This window comes from Colius striatus, chromosome 5 (assembly GCF_028858725.1).
Source record: "Colius striatus isolate bColStr4 chromosome 5, bColStr4.1.hap1, whole genome shotgun sequence".
Taxonomy (NCBI): Eukaryota; Metazoa; Chordata; class Aves; order Coliiformes; family Coliidae; genus Colius; species Colius striatus.
Window position 1 is genome coordinate 20,076,724 of NC_084763.1, and position 18,025 is coordinate 20,094,748.

The window sequence follows — 18,025 nt, forward strand, 5'->3', positions numbered from 1 at the left end:
TATTAAAATCCAAACTATTACCTGCAGAATGATCTTGAAGCATTTTTGTAAGAGGTGTAACAAAATGGATGGGTAACATCAAATACAATAGAAAGAAAAAAAGGTGAAGAGATTTTTAATCTTGATATAAGTATACTCAGGACAAAGGAGAGAAAAAAAGTAATTAAGTGTAGCACTTAGATAGCAATGAGAAAAGCATTCTTTTTCAATCAAAGCACGGTTCATTTAATCCCAATCAGTGTATTCATGTCAAGCAACTGAATGACTAATGGCCAAAAGACCTCACCAGGATTGTTGAAAATTTCCTATCGCTACCTTGCCAAAGGCAAGACACCTGCTAGTTTTAAGTGAGACAAAGTTTGTAGGGAAAGGTATTACTTTTGGTTAGAATAACTGGTGCTTAACAATAAAAAACAAAACTAAACAAATCAACAACCCCCCAAGCCCCCAGAAGCTGAATTCAATTAAATAATTTCATCTAATGTTAAGAGAGAGAGCTGTTTGCAAGGCTCCAGATGAGGCTGTTAGCTGCTGTTGAGTGGAGGAGTATGCCCAATTATTGCCTGTAAAACAGTAAGAGGCCTGTAGGAAGTGGATGCAAGTTGAATAGTACAACATCAGAAGACAGGTATTTCTACTGGGTATCTGACTTTTAATATCCAGTACTTCTTTCTTTTTCTCTTCCCCCTCCTCCCAGGTCTGTGGGGAAATGTGTGCATTTATTCTTTCACACTCCTCAGAAGATTATGTATTTTTTTTTTGTTTCTCAGGCTCAGAATAGCTGGCATCATTTGCATCGTTACAACAGTGTAAATAAATATCAGTTAACTGATGCTCTTATTTCATCAACAGCTACTCATAAAGTTGAGTTGCATTTCATCTCCCATTATAAAGCAGTGTTTAACCAAAGTTCAGCACTCCATATTCAGTATGCACGGCAATTAGCATATGCTAACCAGTTACAGTTGTTCAAAAAATGATGTAAGCATAGAAAATGCTCATGAGGTGCCAGGGTGGTGAACAGCAGCCTCAGGTCTGGCACCCCTGAGGAGACTTCCCTCACAGCCAGGTCTCAAGCCTGACCTCAACCACACTTCACGGCCTGGCCACACATAAATCTCACAGCGTAGCAGTTGCCATCATCTTTATAAATGGTATTTTGGCACACTCCCTTTCATAAAATAAGTACTAGACAATACGTTTAACTCTTCAGCTTTTGTAGTACTTCAAGGTGCATGAGCAGGAATCATGAAGACTCCAGAAGCGCAGTCCAGGAAGAGTGGGAAAAGGCTTCTCTTGCTACTGCCACTAAAATGGGGAATAAAGTCCTCACCACCAGTGCAGCATTCAGAAGCAGGCATTTCTTTATTGCAGCACTGGGTGCTCCACCTCACGGGCACATAGAAAAGTTAAACAACACTGCTTACATTTATTAAGAGAAATGACGTAGTTATTTTGGGGACTGCGGCCTTGCTGAAACTGTTTTGAAGTTGTTTTCTGCTTGGTCCTGCAAGTCATCGCCAAAATCTAACTGTCTGCTGTTGAAAGGCTCCCTCCCTTAGCTGCTTCTCAGGCTGACTTTGAAGGCCTCTCACTGGCTTACATGTGTTCGTGGAACAGATAAGCACTGGTGCTTTTAAACACTTCAAAACCCTTCGCTTGCAATTCTCTCATCACTCAAACTCTTGTATAAAATAGTGAGGACAGGGATTTGGAGTCTATAAATTAAAACATCTTTTAAGTCTAGTTGCCGCAACAAGCAACTGCTTCAAGTAAAACCTCTTAGTTCCGTTGTTTCATAAACAGCTGCTCAGTGTCTCAATGTCTTTCCACTGCGGCAGCTAAGTTGCTGCAGCTGAACACAGGAACAGGGAGCAGCCGCCGCTGGGCTCACCGGGTCTGTCGGCCCTGAGCCCGGCTTCAGCCAGAGCCGCGGGGCTACCGTCTCTAGCCCCAGGGTGGCCTGTGGCACAGCTAAGGGCTGCAGGAGCCTCTTGGGGATGAGAGGGGAAGCTCGCTCGCCTGAGACAAGTGCTACCGAGGTGAGCGCACAGGGCGTGGAGCCTCGGGCACCACCCCAACGGGCGGGCCCAGGCGCGAAGCCCGGATGCGTGCGTCGGCTCTGCTGTGACGCCACGCACCAGCCTCACCAATGGGAGGGCGCGGCGGCGGGTTTTGAACGTCGGGGACGGGAGCCAACGGTCCGTCCGCGCGCGGGGACGCCCGGCCGACCCCCAGGCCGAGCGCGCGGCCGCCGGGTGCCACCGCCGACAGGCAAGCCGGGGCGCGGGGCGGGGGAGAGGCGCCCTAATGTCCGCTGGGGCCTGTGGGCGCTGTGCGGGACCGTATCACGGCCTCAGGCGCTCCGGCATCTGCGGCCCTGTGTGGTAGGTGCCTGGCGGTGGATCTGCCTTTCTGAGGAGGTAGGGCTGGTCGGTGGGTGGGTAGGTACCGTGAGGGGCTTCTCTCAGTGTCTGAGGAGGCGGGGGCTGCTTGGGACACCCAGGGACACCTACACCCCGCGTCCCCTGGTGCCCGTCGAACCGCCCCGGTGCTTCGCCGCCGACACCGTGCGGTTTGCAGTTCAGATAACCGTGTCCGTGCTGCAAAAAGCGCTTTGAAAATGGCCATAGCTGTGTGTTTTTCGTATTTCCGAGTCTCTTCTCCGTGTGCATATGCAGTTTGAAACACTCAAGCTTTACTCTTGTTTTTCTCTTTTCCTTTGGAGTTGGACACCATTGTGCAACACCAGCTTAGTGAATTCTTTGTTTTTAAAAGTAGAAGATGGCTGAACACTTGAAAAGGCGCTTCAGAGACAGTCTGGATGATATAAAAGAACGAATGAAAGAGAAAAGAAACCAAAAATGGAGAAAGTTGGGTAAAACTAGCCAGATCTCCACTGTGAAGTGCAAAAGAGCAAGTAAGATGCTCATATATCTTAAGAGTTTGTATAATTTTTTTTTAAAACCAAGTTGAAATACCCACCCTTCTGTTGCAGCCAACAGCTCTGCACAATTAAGGAGCATCCAAGCGAACAACAGAGCTTTAGCTCAGGCTTTGCAAGAAGAAAAGGTCAAACTAAAGGATGCCCAGGCTACCATTCTTCATTTAATGAAAAAGCATCAAGATCTGAAGGTTCAGATGTTTGACTTGCAAAGAAATCTTGGGCTCAAGGGAGAGCAAGAACGTGTTGAGGTATTTTTAATAATCTTATCATTTAGTGAAGTTAAATCACACATCGGAATCTGTACCAGTTCATGGATATCTTTAGAAGCTTAAGTGCCTCATTAAAAAAGAACTCAATATCTGGAAAGAGACTTTTAATAGTCACCTAATTTGATTATTAACTATTTTTTTCTCACTGTTATTTCTTTAAAATCACATAAGATAAATTTTAATTGTGCTTTTTATCACAGTTGAAGGTACCTGACATAGGCATCTTCAGGATTTAGTAATCTCAGAAGTTATAGAACATAAGAAGGTATTACATTTGTTAATTGATCCTAGAGTATGACAGTGACAGTGTTATTTTCCTTCTTTTGTCCCTTAGAATAGACTGTCAGTCTTGAATGAGATAATTTCAAAAGTCTCTCTGAATTTACTGAACTCAATTGATCTCCTTGGACCAGCAAAGAATCTATGTTCCACAGGTGTAGTAAGTACCTTTTCCTCTTCAGGGGCAGAATTTCTATTATTCCTTCCCCTTACTTGTTCCAGCATAGAATCACAGAATGGTAGGGGTTGGAAGGGACCTTTAGAGATCAACCCGCCTGCTAAAGTAGGTCCACCTAGATCAGGTTGCACAGGAATGTGTCCAGGTGGGTTTTTAAAACCTCCAGAGAAGGAGGCTCCCCACCCTCCCTGGGCAGCCTGTGCCAGGGCTCCCTCACCCTCACAGTAGTTTTTGAGGTCCTTAGTTTGGAGGTGTGACATCGGATCCATGCTGTGGGGGTATGTAGTAGGTTCTTAGTGGGGTTGAGGCTCTGCTACAAGGTGGTAGAGGAATGCTGATTTCTACTGGCTTGTGTCTTGTTTCCCGAACCATTCTCACAGTTCCTTCCCTGGTCCTGATTGGGCTAGTGAATGAAAATGCTGACTTACAGGAGCTGAGTATATGAGATCCCACAGCACTTTGTGTTAGCCAGCCAGAAAGAAAAAGTCAAGGGCCCTTTTGGCCCTTTTGTAGGTAACTTGGCTGTTGTCTAAAACTGGAATATGATGCAAGCTTATTTCATCTGTTTAGTCACAGTAAGACTTATTTTGTTGACAGAAGCAGAGAGTGTCGCTTTCAGTTCTTGAAGACAGTTCCAGTGTCGTAGAACGAACACATTCAGTGTAAGTGTTAATGCTTATTTCTATCTGAAAATTCTGTTACATTAAGCTTAATTTTCTACTGAAAAAAGGATAAGAAACCCAGTGCAATGAAGTAGTTCATGGTCATAAAATGTATTGCTATTCATTAAATAATACCTTTTCTGTTTTCTCTAGAGGGCCTCTACAGTGTGCTGATGGAGATGATCATGTATTTCCAAGTGGAATGGAGGCTGATAGTAATAGAAATGAGCTGTCTCATTCTGTGTCAGAGATCTGTGAGGAATCTGACAATGCCACTTCCTTAATCAAGACAGTTTCAGATAAAGGTAACTAAATTGAAGCATCAGACTTTGCTTTATTCTGAAGGGGGGGGAAGTGTTGAGTATAAATTAAAAATGTAATTACTGCTTTTGTATTAACTGTCAAGTAATTTTCCACTTATAAAAGTTAATGTTGGCAACTGATAAACTTTTTGAATGAAGATGCCTAGCAAAATAGGGCAGAAATTTGAAAATGCTTTGTCTTCTATATACCTGCAATCTCGTTTCATTATCTACCAAACAGTTCATCAGAGTGAAGTCATCTTTAGTCACACATTATCGTTTATGAAATAAACAATTGTTAATGGAGGAAAATATTCAGAAATAAATAACCTGTAGATAACCTTTCCAAACAGACCAGTTTAGAGGAAAGGCCTAATGTAGCATACTTTTGCTTTCTGTCTGGAAGCTGTATTAAATGGGACTTATCTTAATTTGCCAAATTTAGGTTTATACAATCTGTGGAGAAAATGTGAAGAATAGTCTTAACTTTTGACATATTCAGAATTTGCACAAAACCTTAACAGGTTGTTGCTATTTGGCTTTAATATGACTTTTTTCCCTTCTATTACAAGGACAAACATCTGATTTTCATCTGGATAACATAGGGTTTGGTAACGTGTTACCAAAAAGCGTGTCCACCAGGTGCCGGTATTCAAAGATGAGAAATGACAATGAACTTTGCATCAGTGTCTTGGACCATTCAGAAGCACCTGATTCACCAGAAGAGCCTTCTAAACAGGATGACATTAGACTTGAGGAAAGTCTAGAGAAGTGTACTGTAGAAAACACAGATATTTCTCATGTGAATGAAAACAAAGTAGGTTCAGAGCTGGTGTTGAGGCAGACAGATTCTGAAACTGCACAGTTTGACTTAATTAATAAATCTGATCTTAATAAATCTGATCTTAAACCAAAGTGTAAAAGCAGAGAAGACTCTCAAATAAGAAAAGCAAAGCATCAGAAAGGAAAACTGAAAAGGCCTAAGAGTACTTCCAGACAAAGAACACTGAAAAAGACACAGGGTAGAAAGACTTCCAAAGAAAAGCTGGATTTTTTGGGTGGCTCCAGTGATGCTTATGACTTTTATCTTGAAGAGTGTGTCCATGTTACACCTTTTCGACAAAATAAGGCGAATGACAAAGACAGTGGTGTGGATCACAAAAGAGACTCACCTGAAACTAATACCACTGGGTCAAGTGATACTGAAGAAGATTTGGATGACAGCCTCTATGAGCCTTACAAGAATAAATCGAAAAAAAGGAAAAGCTCAGTGGACAAGGAAGATGCATCACCAGTCTATGTGAGGCCAAGGTCTAAAAGATGCTTGGCACAGTGTGTGCAGAAACTCTATAATGAAAAAGAATCTGAAAGCAATAAATCAAGCGACAAGTCTATCAGTAAGTGTAAAAAGTGTTCTGTAATTAGGTTTTTTAATTGCGAGATAACACTGTTGAAGGGATTTAGGCTTTTTTTCTTTTAGTTGTTTTAATAAGTACAAACAATGATATTATCAAAATCATTAGATTCATTCTTCTGTCTGCTTTTTTTTTTCAGCAGAAATTGGAACTAAAGATGCATTTTATTTCAGAAATTGCTCACCAATTAGGGACTAGGGGTAATGGACAAAAGCTAGAACACAAAAAGTTTCACTTAAACACAAGGAGAAACTTCTTTGCTGTTGAGGTGAGGGAGCCCTGGCACAGGCTGTCCAGGGAGGGTGTAGAGTCTCCTCTGGAGTTTTTCAAAACCTGCCTGCACATGTTCCTGTGTGACTTCACCTATGTGGACCTGCTTGAGCAGGGGGGTTGGACTAGATGATCTCTAGAGGTCTCTTCCAACCCCTACCATTCTGTGACCATTCTGTAACAATGAACTAATACTGTATTTTACATTTTTATTTATGTATTAAAGCTGAGGAAAAATATGAGAACAAGAGTATAAGTTGAAAGATAAATGGAATAACAAATCACACTTTGCTTTGTGCTGCTTAGTGTTAGTTTACTTTTCCAAATTGAAGTCCTGAATATTTGTTGATCCTCTTATGTACTCTTAAGTGGAAAGTTTATGGTACTAGTCATAGCTGAGAGTTACTTCAAGACTAGTATGTTCACTGACATTCTCTTTTAAGCTAGCTTGCCTGAATAGTCTTCAGTGTGCCTAATTTCTTCCCAGGCCAGCCTTCCACGCCACCTGTTCGTCATCTTTCTGATGTTACCAATACCACTTCAGCATTTCCCAGTGCTGGGAATGCAACTATTGTCCAAGAAGAAGGAGCAAAATCTCCAAAACGCAAGCGAAGCTGTACTCTTACTGTGACATATAAAGAGCCAAGTCTTGTAAAGTAGGTGTCTTACTTTCCCCTTGATACCAAGTTCATGATATTCCATCAAACTGAGGATTTCAGGGGATTATTTAAATATTGGATATAAGTTCTTAAAACATTTAGAGAGGTCAAAAGTTAGCAATGTGAAATAGTTCATGTGAAATCGAACTTACTAGCTGAAAGTTAATGTTTATTTTCAATGACGTGAGGAACAAAATTAAATTTTGCCTTGTTTTTGCTGTTTTTAACAGGAAGCTCAGGAGGGGAGATCCATTTACAGATACACATTTTCTGTGTTCTCCAGTTTTAAAGCAGCAAAAATACTCTGTACATCGTAAGAAAAGAGTTCTGTCAAAATACAATGAGAAATTTGTTGGTTGTCGTTGAGATTTCCAATCAAGATGGCAAAACCACACTCACTCCATGAAGAAAGGAAATCTTTCATCCTGGAAATCATTGTTGCGCAATATCTTATGCAAATATGTTACTAATGCTAAGGACATAAGGGGTTTTGTTTTAATGCAGTGACTTGCTTTTAACGATACTGATGACATCAACTACTTTTACAACTAAGGTGATTCTAGTCAAACCCTTTAGAGAAGACGCATCCCTACATCTTGGATCTGTGGGTACATCAGAAACGTCTGATGGAAAGGATGGTAAATATAGTTTTATGACATATACACTGCTTGACCTCTCAGTGGTTGGCAGAGGTAAACTTTAGACACTTTAAGATCAAATGTTTTGTGGGTTTTAATCTGTTGGTACAGATCTTGTTTATGTAATGGGTGTAGTTCCATATCGAAGCTCATAATAAATATCTTTCTGTTTAGAAACAGCTTGGACTTGCTTAGTGTTCTCGCTACCCTTGAAGCAAATATGGAAATGACATAATGTCAGCAATAGTCATACTTGCAGTATGCCACTGTCCTCCTTCTCCATCTCCTGCAGTGTAAGCATTGTTTAGAAGTAAGATTGTAATTTGCCTGTTGCAATTTGGTTATTTAGCTGGAGCTCTCAAAAGTAGCAAATTAGAGTTGTTGGTTGGTACTGCTATGAACGCAAGTTATTATCAACTTAACCAGACGGGAACAAAAGCAAATTTATCTGTGAAGGTTGGCGAGGAGGGCTCTGCTTTGGTGGCATGGAAAGTAAACTGCTGTTATGAAACTTTGTAATGATTTTTGTCCCTGCTTTGCCAAATCACCTTTACCAGATTAAGATGGTACATGAACTGGTACCAGTTGGTACCACACTAGGCCCTGTGCTAGAAGAACACTATTATAAACTGTCCAGGATGACTTCAAGGTTGCAGAGCAGTCACACTATTGTTTCTTTGCATGAGGAATATTTAAGAAGTATTTTAATGGATACATGAATACTAAGAGGAAAGTTAAGTTCAAAATAACTAATGCCTATCTCACCTGTCCCACTTCAATAGGGTGCAACATCTCTCTCTAATAACAATGTACAGGGATGATGACTTTTACTGCTAACTTCTTCCCTTATGCTCTCTACAGTAATAATAAAAGCTGCAGCTCCTACTACATGTTTGTTTACAACTCAACTTTTGGATGTAGGAACTGAACCTCAACCTTCCATTTGTATCCTCAAGCTCTGTCTCTGCATGTTACAATCTTCATTCTGAAACTCTTTAGTACCATAGGAACTTAAATCCTTCATGCTTAACTTCAGCTGCTCACTTCTTCTGGCAAACAAATCTGTAATTGTTCTTTTTCTGATCAACTATTCGATAAAGAGTAGTGAGGTGGAGGTCAGTTCGTTCCCCCTAGTAACAAGCAACAGAACACAAGGAATGGCCTCAAGTTGCACCAGGGTAGGCTCAAGCTGGATAGGAGTAGGAATTTCTTCACTGACACAGTTGTCAGGCACTGGAATGGGCTGCCCAGGGAGGTGGTGGAGTCCCTGGAAGTGTTTAAGAGATGGTTGGATGTTGCACTTAGGGAAATGGCCTAGTGGCTGATAGAGCTGTGACAAAGGCTGGACTTGGTGATCATAAAGGTCTCCAGGTGAAACCATTCTATAATAGCAGAGCAACCCAAGGCAGGTGTGGTGGTGGGTCTAGCTCATCTACTGTCAGTTGCTAGAACTGTCCAGGAAAACAGCTCAACCTGTTTGCTAACCTCTCAATAGTATGATTTACGTGGCACAGGACTAAATCTTAGTGGACAGGGAAAAATAAATATTTCTTCATGCTCTCTCATTGTCTGTCAGGTATTGGATGAGTGCAAGTATGCAAAATAAATGAACCAGGGCGGGAGTAGGCAAGTACAAGCTCAACATGGACCATAGTCTGCTCCTATATGTACTGTCTTAAGAATAAAGGACTCTAGTAGACAAAAAGAGCATAAGAATGCTTTAAGGTGAAAAAATCAAAATGTTTACCAGTTCAGTGAAAGAATGAATGAGGAGATGGGAGTAACATAGGCTGTGGCTCTGGTAGAACAGAGCTGGGACTACCAGTCTGAATGGTCACAAGCTTTCCCTACTGCAGTCTCGGCTCAGCACACCCTGCTCCCAGTGAACTCCAAGGCTTTTTTTGCAGACGTACTGACTGCACTCCTGTAGATTCACTGTGCTTAGCTGTGAAATTGCTTCACTGTGTATACTTCTAATGCGAGAACTAATTGACAACAAAAGGAGACCAAAATAAGTCGAGGTTTTGTACATATATAATTTAAAACTATTCTTTACCAGTACAATATATTAATTTTACAAATGTAAAGTTCATCAGCTGTTAAAGCATTTGCAAAACCACATATCCTACCATAACTTTATTGCACTGTATCTATGAAAATATTAATTCTTAAATTAGAAAACAAATGTTTCAATATAGAAGAGACAATCTGATTGAAAGACAATAAGAAAATCTACTCTGAAAATAACAAAGTTTCACAGGATACCAAGCTTAACAGGTGCATCTGTAGGCCCAATCTACAAAACAAGATTATAGCATCCAGTACTGGCTATTACCAAAAAAACCATACTCGCTGTACCTTTGTTATAGATCCAAAATCTCATACAAAACACTATGGCAAGTCTAGTGTTAACATTTTGAATACCTTGTGTACCACATTTACTACTTCCAGGCAGTTCCTGACATCTACTTGCTGAATCAACTTGTGGTTTAACATTGCACAGGCATTTTGCAGAAATACATTCTTTGACACAGCACAGGATTGGGGTTTTTTCAGTCTTACAACAACTGAATTTTACCAGTGTAACATCTGTAAGTATAAAACATCAAGAATGAAAGTTAAATCTGTTTTTCACAAAAGCAAATATAATTTACAATTACAAACTCTAATTAGAAAATGTCAAGTGACAACTTTTTGGCCTGTACTGATCTCTATTAGGAAGTTAGGTGTACCTCTTAAACGTAGTGTAAGCAGCAAAATATATATATTATATATGTAAGTGCTTAATTTGAAGAGATACTAACATGAGTTGTAAAATGTTAGTACGTTCCTGGGTCTAAATAATCACAGTTAACAAGCATTTACAACAAAGCTTGGTAGAAAATCCAGTTTACCACAGAGCTAAGCATAGAAGCTAGAAGCTGTCATATGTTGACTTCTTTTGTGTACAATAGTCTTATGTCTGCTGAATAATCTAAAGACTTATTCAGTGAAGAGTAGTAAATAGGGTGGATCATGAAGTGCATCAAAACCTTAACTCTACTAAGCCAATTGAGTTTGTCCAGTATGTGCAAATCAGATTCTCTGAAGTTATTTTGGGTACTTATGTCCTGCATAAGCCAACTCATTTTGACATTACATATCTAGCCAGGTTTTATGCTTTGTTGGGTTTTTTTAAATAGTGGTTATTGGATTACAATTTGCAGGTAAAATATTTATCAAAACCCAAAATGAATAGAAAAAACTTGCATCTATCAAAGGTTACAGGCAGTCCTTTTTCAGAACTGGCTGCTCTTCACTCACAGCTTCTCAACCAGCTGAGTGTTTCCTTTAAAAAATAATATCTTATAAAAAGATTCTACAAAGAAATAAGTGTTTCAGAACCCCTCCCCAACTTGTTTTCCCTCACTATTTTCTTTTTTACTGGAAAAAAACAATAAAACTTTATCAAATAGGTACTGCATTAGGTAAGCTATAACATTTGTTGTCTGGGAATTTTCTTCATATTCCCAAACATGTGCAATTCCCACATGTTTTGTGGGGTTTCTGAGGCTGTCACTGACAAACTTCTTATGAACACTGTAACGGGCACACAAAAGAAATTTTCTGTAATTAAATACATTAGAAATCATTTTAATAAAATAATTTTTGTAACTTCAGTATAATACATGTTTGCAAAACTAAAAGGGTTTTTAAAAGTGCTAAGTATTAAACAGAAGTTTCTTGAAACCTTAAAGTCCCACAACTCATATATAACGGCTTCCCCGGCCCATAAAGTAGGCACACTATTTGGTTGTAAAAAAGACAGTGTCACTTGTCAATTAATCCAGCTTCTTTAATTTTTGTGTAGAAGAATTTCTCCAGTATATTGGCACATTTGTAGTATTCACTCTCAGGGGGGTTGTACTCTCTGCAATTTGTAAAGACTCGCTGCAAGTCTGCCATGAATAATTTCTTAGACACGTAGTACCTATTCTTGAGTCGTTCACTCATTGTTTTGAGATCTGTACAGAAGAAAAATACATTAACAGCGTTTGATTCAAATATTTTTTGTATGCAACATCCCTTCAGACTGATTTGACATTTAACGTGAACTGGCAAAGCTAGGATTTGGAATTCCTAATTGCCTTCATCTAAGGCACGGTCCCTTTTTCAGCTTGCACAACAACTGAGCCCCTGGAATTAAGTAATATTTCTCTGTAAGAATGATTTGGTGTATATTTTTTTCTTCTTTAAAAGACTAAAGCATCATTGTTCTCATATTTCTCTGCATTTAACTCACTTCTAACTGCTTCATGAGGCAGAGCTGTTGTCCGCTGTAGGAGGCCTTAGGAGTGTATAAGCGAAGAATTCAAACATCACAAAACATGTATGTGAACCTCAAGTCCTCACTTCTGTGTGAACACAGCAGAGACATTTGCCTATACTACAAGCAGTACTTACAGCTTTGAAAAAAGATTTAATTTGTTTCAATTACATCTTCAGAATTTATAGATATGTATCACTTCTTAAGAGTCAATGTGAGAACAGATCTCTCCTGCTTTCAGCACATCATACAAAACATTTACTTACAGATCATTCTCCAAGAAATGTCTTCCTTTATACTAAAATCAGTCATCCATAAAATATGTAAATCATCTCAGCGCTCTCTACACTGTCTCAGTAATTCTTATCAGGCACTTAAAAATTTTGTCTACATTACAAGTGTTCTAGGCGTGAGTATAGGAATAGAAGAATTGGGAGATGTGCCAGATGCCTTGTCTTTTCTCCCCTCAGATGTTCTAACAACTATTTTATAGCAATGCTTGAGCCAAGCTTCAGCAGCACCTTTGTGAAATTGTAAAAGGATGAGCAGAAATGTAGAAGACTTACTGCCGACAAGTATTGCAAGGAAAGAGACCAATGACCTCCAATGAAGAGGAACTGAACCTAAAAAATTTTAAACTGTGCATTTTTCTTTGGTTTGGTCTTGGGTTTTTTGGAGTTTTCTTGGTTGGTTTGGGTTTTTTTAAGGGAGCTCGACTTTGGTAAAATAGAGAAAAATCCTGTAAAATTGACAAGAGGAGAATGCTTAAAAGTTGGATGGATGCTCTCAAACACCTCTTCCAATGACATACAACTTGTCATTCACTAATGTTGCATAAAGTTTTGCAAAAGCAAAAGCTCACTCAGAAAGTCAGAAATTTAGATGCTTGTATCTAAACTGATATCCACAGTCTAATTATGGTATTCAACTGAAAGCTACTCAGCTCACCCTAAAGCAAGTATTGCCTGGCTGGTCAGTTAAAATGTTCTCTAACTACAACGAAAGCTTGGCTTTATCTGTCACTCACCCATATAGCTTTGGTATTGCAGATGAAAAGGGAAAAAAAAAACCCAAACAGTATCTCTTGAAAATAATTACCTGAAAGAGCACTTTAAAACAGAGGAAAAAAACTGTTTATACATGAGAACTGGCCTTAGGAGGGAATAAAACCCACCTACAGACATATCTCTCATATAGTCTACAATTTAGTCTGGATGCAAATGTAAAGACAAATGTTATCTCTTCTGTGTGATAGCATAAGAAAAAGAAATGCTCTTTCTTTTTTATTGAAATTATGGCTGAGCGATTTTTGTACACTATCAGCATGCTGGCAGTAAAAGCAGAAAGAAAACAGAAGTTGATCATGAATCAAAATGTGGTTTAGTTGTGCTAGTTTCCATTACCTGAAAAAAAAAAACAAAGCAAACCTAAACCAAAAAACCTCAGCTTAATCCTAATATGAGAGCTGCTGTCCCCACCTCCAGTGTAATACAGCTGAACAGGGAAAGGGCAGACAATTGCTACTTCGAGTTTGCCAATTCAAGCAGTAAGTTCCTTCTAACCGCTGTTCAGATTATGAACAGCCATGTAGATCCAGCCTCTGCTCAGACAGACAGACAGAGAAAACTGCCACAGGAGGGTGTCAACGTACTTTTCCTTCATTACTTGAAAATACATTTGTGGCAGAGATATGGGAAGCCAGCTGCTGTTTTAGAAAGTACACATGTATCTGCTACTTGCAAATTCTAAATTGAATATAAAAAATCATTAAGTCAAATTGCTATACACTTGTATTTCATTCTCTAATAACATTAAAAGACATAGAAACATAAAACATCGGAAAGACAGAGGTGAGTATAGCATAAACAATGGAAGAGGAGCAGGATTCTGTTTTAAATCTGCTGCAATACAAATCAGAATAAGTGTGTGGGTTTAGAACACCACCAAATATTCATGGAAATTATGAGCCAGCAGTCAAATAAAAAGGAAAATGTTACTAGCAGTTGTGCACTAGCCTTTGCAAGTAATTCTGCATAAACAATACTGCACAATTTAAAAATGAAAATGAATAAATAATCAATGTCAGATAACTTTGACAGATCTAAAACAAAAAGCTAAATGTTCTCTCACCATTAGTTGCATGAAGCATTTTTCTAAACTTAAATTGGAGCAAACTGTTCAGATTTCATTAGAAAACCCTGGTAGTTTTGAAAAGGTTTTCTCTACATGATTTAGAAATCTGAAATCTGTTTTTCAAAGCAATTCAAATGCTCAGGTGTTCCTGAAAGTCTGCCACAAGGTTTTTTTTAACATACCAGTAGGATCTGCAATGACCAGTTGCCAGACACAAGAACATATTTTTACAATTCACATAAGCCAGCTCTGTCCTGAAAGTTTCTAGCTGACTGCACCGTTTAAGAGCTTGCTAAGGCTCTCTAGGGTAAGATTTTGCATATATACACTACAGATGCTTCACAAAGGTCACAAAGCAGTCATAAATTTCAAATGACAGCATCATACTCCTGGCACTTCAGAGCTGCAAGTTATTGAGCTGCAAGTAATATATATCTTTTAACACTAAACAATCAGGTTACAATTTATCTGCTATGTCTTCAGCTATAAAGATTTTTAAACTCTGTACTTAAAAAATGTTAATGGCATTACCCATGGGAAACCTTATAACTTCATAATATCCAGGAGCTTCTGTTCTCTTCACAGGTTCCATGAAGGGCCAAGCGCTTTGATGGCTCTTTGGTAAAGAAAAAAGGTATCTAATATGGAAACTCTATATTAGAAATCATTTCAAAGTCTTTATAGAAGGTAAACTAGAACTAGCACTCACCTTCACCTGCTGCAGGATGGTTTTTAACGTGCTGTAAAGTTGATCTGGATCCTTCGGCTCCTTACTTGAAAGAAAATACGAATACAAAAATATTGGCTTGAATCCTTTCTCTTCATCCCTATGAGATACATTTTAGCTAAAAGCAGCTCTGGAGTTTCAAACATTTTATGGAAGAAGTAAAACTGAAAAAAAAAAAAAAAAAAAAGAAACCAAAAACCCAAAGCAAAACTCACTCCTCATCTCTCCCAAAAAAAACCCAACCCCAACCACTAAACAATTCATCCCTTGAAGATTGTCTGTTCTCCAATGGATGGAAGGAAATATCAAATTACATTGTTTAAAGACTTTTCTCAGAGAAACCTCCAAACAGCTTCATCATTTTACTTCGTGCAGCACTTACCCTCTTTCTTTTCCACTTGGTTTCCAGCCAGTCTCTCCTGTAAACCAAAAACATGAGAGATTACATGGGAAGTACCGTAGGTCAAAACATTAACTGAGTTATTACAACTCTAAAAAGATAAGCCATTTCAGCACTGCAGCAAAGTGGGTTTGAATAAAAGCTACTCCTAATAAATAACACAACCATCTAGCCTACTGCCCCATTCAATTTCCTACATGCCTATTCATCCAGAACACTGAAAAGATTCTCAAACATTCCTAAATGAAAGATACATTTTTTTTGATACTTCAATACATATTTTACAAATTCAATAAATCATAATATTTTACAACTTCCATAAATGATGCTAAAGTTATCCATTTTGATTCCCTAGGGACAAAGAATTAATTGCAGAAATGCACAGTTCAGAAAAATCCCACAGATGATGATACTTGAATGTTCCAATTCTGTTTTGTCCTGTAAGCTCATATTTAGCACAGAAGAACTCGTCCTTGTACAAGAGTGCAGTGCATAACAGTGGTGCCAGGGGGAAATTGCTGACTATACTGCAATACAAATCAAAAAAGGATCACATATAAATAGAATTGCACACATGTACATTAAAGAGGATCAGCATGGGGTGCCTTGAGGAAGTCTCGAAGACAGCAATTGTACTGGAAACACAACAATCTTCACAGAAATCAAATCAGCAGATCAGAACAATTACATTTTAATAAAAAACAAATATGAGACTACATTAGTATTTCTAGTCTTGGACATCTCTTGGGCTATTCTGCTTCTTTTCTACATTAAAAGAGGTTGATACATACTAATTCCAGGAATGCTTTCTATAGGAATCTGCCGTACTCCATCTTTGAAGCAAGAAAGGCCAGGATAAACTTTTCGTATCTGAGCTTGTTTCCTTTCTATGAGCTTTTTAATGATCTGTAATAAAGCAGCAAAGAAAACAAAAAATACATTTGCACAAAAGTAATCCAGAGAATTAATGCAAAACTGTGATGAACAGAAACACTCTCATGTTCTAATCATATGGTCCTTACAAAGCCATTAAAGCTGGTACCAGTGGTGAGCTACCTGGCCAAACAATGATTCTGCAGATGAGGCTCCTGAATCTCTCAGTTGCCTATATAGGCTCAAATCTGGAACAAAAGGAGTCATTGGTTGCTATATTGATCACAAGCCACAGAGCTCCTGAAAAGGTGGCAGCTGAGGTAGGAAAGGAAATATCCTGGAAACAAGTTTGGAAACTGGCTCTAATTCTAACAGCTGGAGCTGGTGAACTTTTTCAGCACAGCTGGTCAGAAATTTCCAGGCCCATATTAAATGCACAAATTTCAGTGCACTTATATGTTCATATTCCAAAATTTTAGAAGTATCTGTTCACTTTGAAGTCTCCATATAACTGTAAGAGTTGCTTAGATATCAGAGATACTTCTAGTGAAGATTTTCTCTGAAGAGAGGCAGAATGATGGCAGTCTTTAGAACTGAAATTCTACTCTGCTTGTAAATGCCAGGAAATGCTTCTGTGATTCTGAGGTACACTCTGTCCTGTTTTGCAATCTCATTACTTCAGCTCTAAGTAATTTGCTTTGAGGCTCTTGAAACACACTTAGATGCTTACCTAAGCTTTATGTGTTCTGAATATGTCATTTTCAAAATTACTTACTTCATAACTGGGAGTAAACAAATGTACAGACATTCAAGACCACCACATTTTGAGAAACTATTTTCCTTGGAAATAATAAAGATGGACATATTTTTATTCTTAAGGACCTTTACTCCTACACACATACTATCTTATCTCAATGAACAGGAAAAGAAAAAAGTCTGACTTTCAGTAGAGATTACAATTGTTAAGAGAAATACAGTATACAATAGCACCATGGCCAGATTCCAGAGTAACACCAAAATACTTTCAAATTAACTGTTAAATCTACCTTAAACCCTTCGTATAATTTAGGAACTTGTGGTTACTCCTGATTAAAAAAAGCTGTTCAATCAGTAACACCCATTACTCACAAGTCAGCAGGTCACAGACTTTTGCAAAAAGATATTTTTCATACTTTTCAGAATCACTGTACATGAGCTACAAATGAGGCAGTGCACCCTCACAAATAGTCGTCTGTGACCATTGGCATGTTCTCTATCTAGTTCTTAGCTCTAGTTCTTTAAATAACAGCTTAGATCCCAAGAAAAGCTTCACTTCTAAAAGGACGGGACTAGAAAAGTTTGACATCCAGTACTGGCCAATATAGCCAGCAAACCAAATCAGTATATAATCCATATTGTCAATATTCAAAATTCTACTCATGTTCTTATTGCTTTTGATTTGAGCAAACAAACAAACATTATTTGTAAAGCTTCAGACTGTGAGGGCTATTTCTAAATTTGGAACAGGAAGAATAAAAAGCCTGATCTGTGTCAAGCAGGCAATTCTGAGATGTGTTATCAAAGGTGTGTATATTTATTCTCAGAGAAGATACAAAAGCATGGATTAGTGCATAATAACATCTTTCTTTCTAATAATGACAGACACAAGAAAGGCCAAGGCACTTTCTCTCTAAATGGACTGTTTCCAAGTGCTTTGGAACAACATGGATATCCCACCAAATGAGAGAGTGAAGAATGCAAAATAACATATGCTAATAAACAGATACCAGAGCTAAAATCTTAAAAACTAACTTAAGTTTTCAGAAGTGACACATGGATGGTTTGGCCTTAGAACTGTAGTTAAGCATGCCTAATATGTAACAGGCATCCTGATAACATCCCATCCCGGAGGGGAAGGTCCAGCAGTGCACAAGAATTTGAAGAGTAACCCAACTAAGAGGAAATGGAAGGGAAAAAAAAAATCTCTG

The 18,025-nt window shown here is 38.7% G+C and overlaps 2 protein-coding genes across 2 annotated transcripts in view; one reads left to right on the forward strand and one right to left on the reverse strand.

The window, feature by feature from the left end:
• The first annotated feature begins 2,784 nt into the window (after nucleotides 1-2,784).
• On the forward strand, nucleotides 2,785-7,702 carry SGO1 (shugoshin 1). Its single transcript, XM_010209690.2, has 8 exons — nucleotides 2,785-2,920; nucleotides 2,999-3,195; nucleotides 3,551-3,655; nucleotides 4,271-4,335; nucleotides 4,489-4,640; nucleotides 5,210-6,034; nucleotides 6,810-6,978; nucleotides 7,212-7,702. Exons 1-8 carry the CDS (start codon nucleotides 2,785-2,787, stop codon nucleotides 7,345-7,347), a joined length of 1,785 nt encoding a protein of 594 aa, XP_010207992.1. The 3' UTR covers nucleotides 7,348-7,702.
• Nucleotides 7,703-9,635: 1,933 nt separating this feature from the next.
• The window catches only part of KAT2B (lysine acetyltransferase 2B), a 43,928-nt gene continuing 35,538 nt past the window's right edge, over nucleotides 9,636-18,025 (reverse strand). The window contains exons 14-18 of the mRNA XM_061996199.1: nucleotides 15,977-16,091; nucleotides 15,168-15,204; nucleotides 14,768-14,831; nucleotides 14,590-14,674; nucleotides 9,636-11,623 (exon numbers count right to left, since the gene is read on the reverse strand). Of these exons, the coding sequence (XP_061852183.1) occupies nucleotides 11,430-11,623; nucleotides 14,590-14,674; nucleotides 14,768-14,831; nucleotides 15,168-15,204; nucleotides 15,977-16,091 (495 nt within the window). The 3' untranslated portion in view covers nucleotides 9,636-11,429. The remainder of the gene's footprint in view (nucleotides 11,624-14,589; nucleotides 14,675-14,767; nucleotides 14,832-15,167; nucleotides 15,205-15,976; nucleotides 16,092-18,025) is intronic.

What these genes read in the sequence shown, in the direction of transcription:
- SGO1 (XM_010209690.2), top strand. Translation starts at nt 2,785, where the DNA reads ATGGCTGAACACTTGAAAAGGCGCTTCAGAGACAGTCTGGATGATATA. An exon ending in CAAGACAGTTTCAGATAAAG is followed by an intron (nt 4,641 to 5,209) that starts GTAACTAAATTG and finishes TTCTATTACAAG; the next exon opens with GACAAACATCTGATTTTCAT. An exon ending in AAAGAGCCAAGTCTTGTAAA is followed by an intron (nt 6,979 to 7,211) that starts GTAGGTGTCTTA and finishes TGTTTTTAACAG; the next exon opens with GAAGCTCAGGAGGGGAGATC.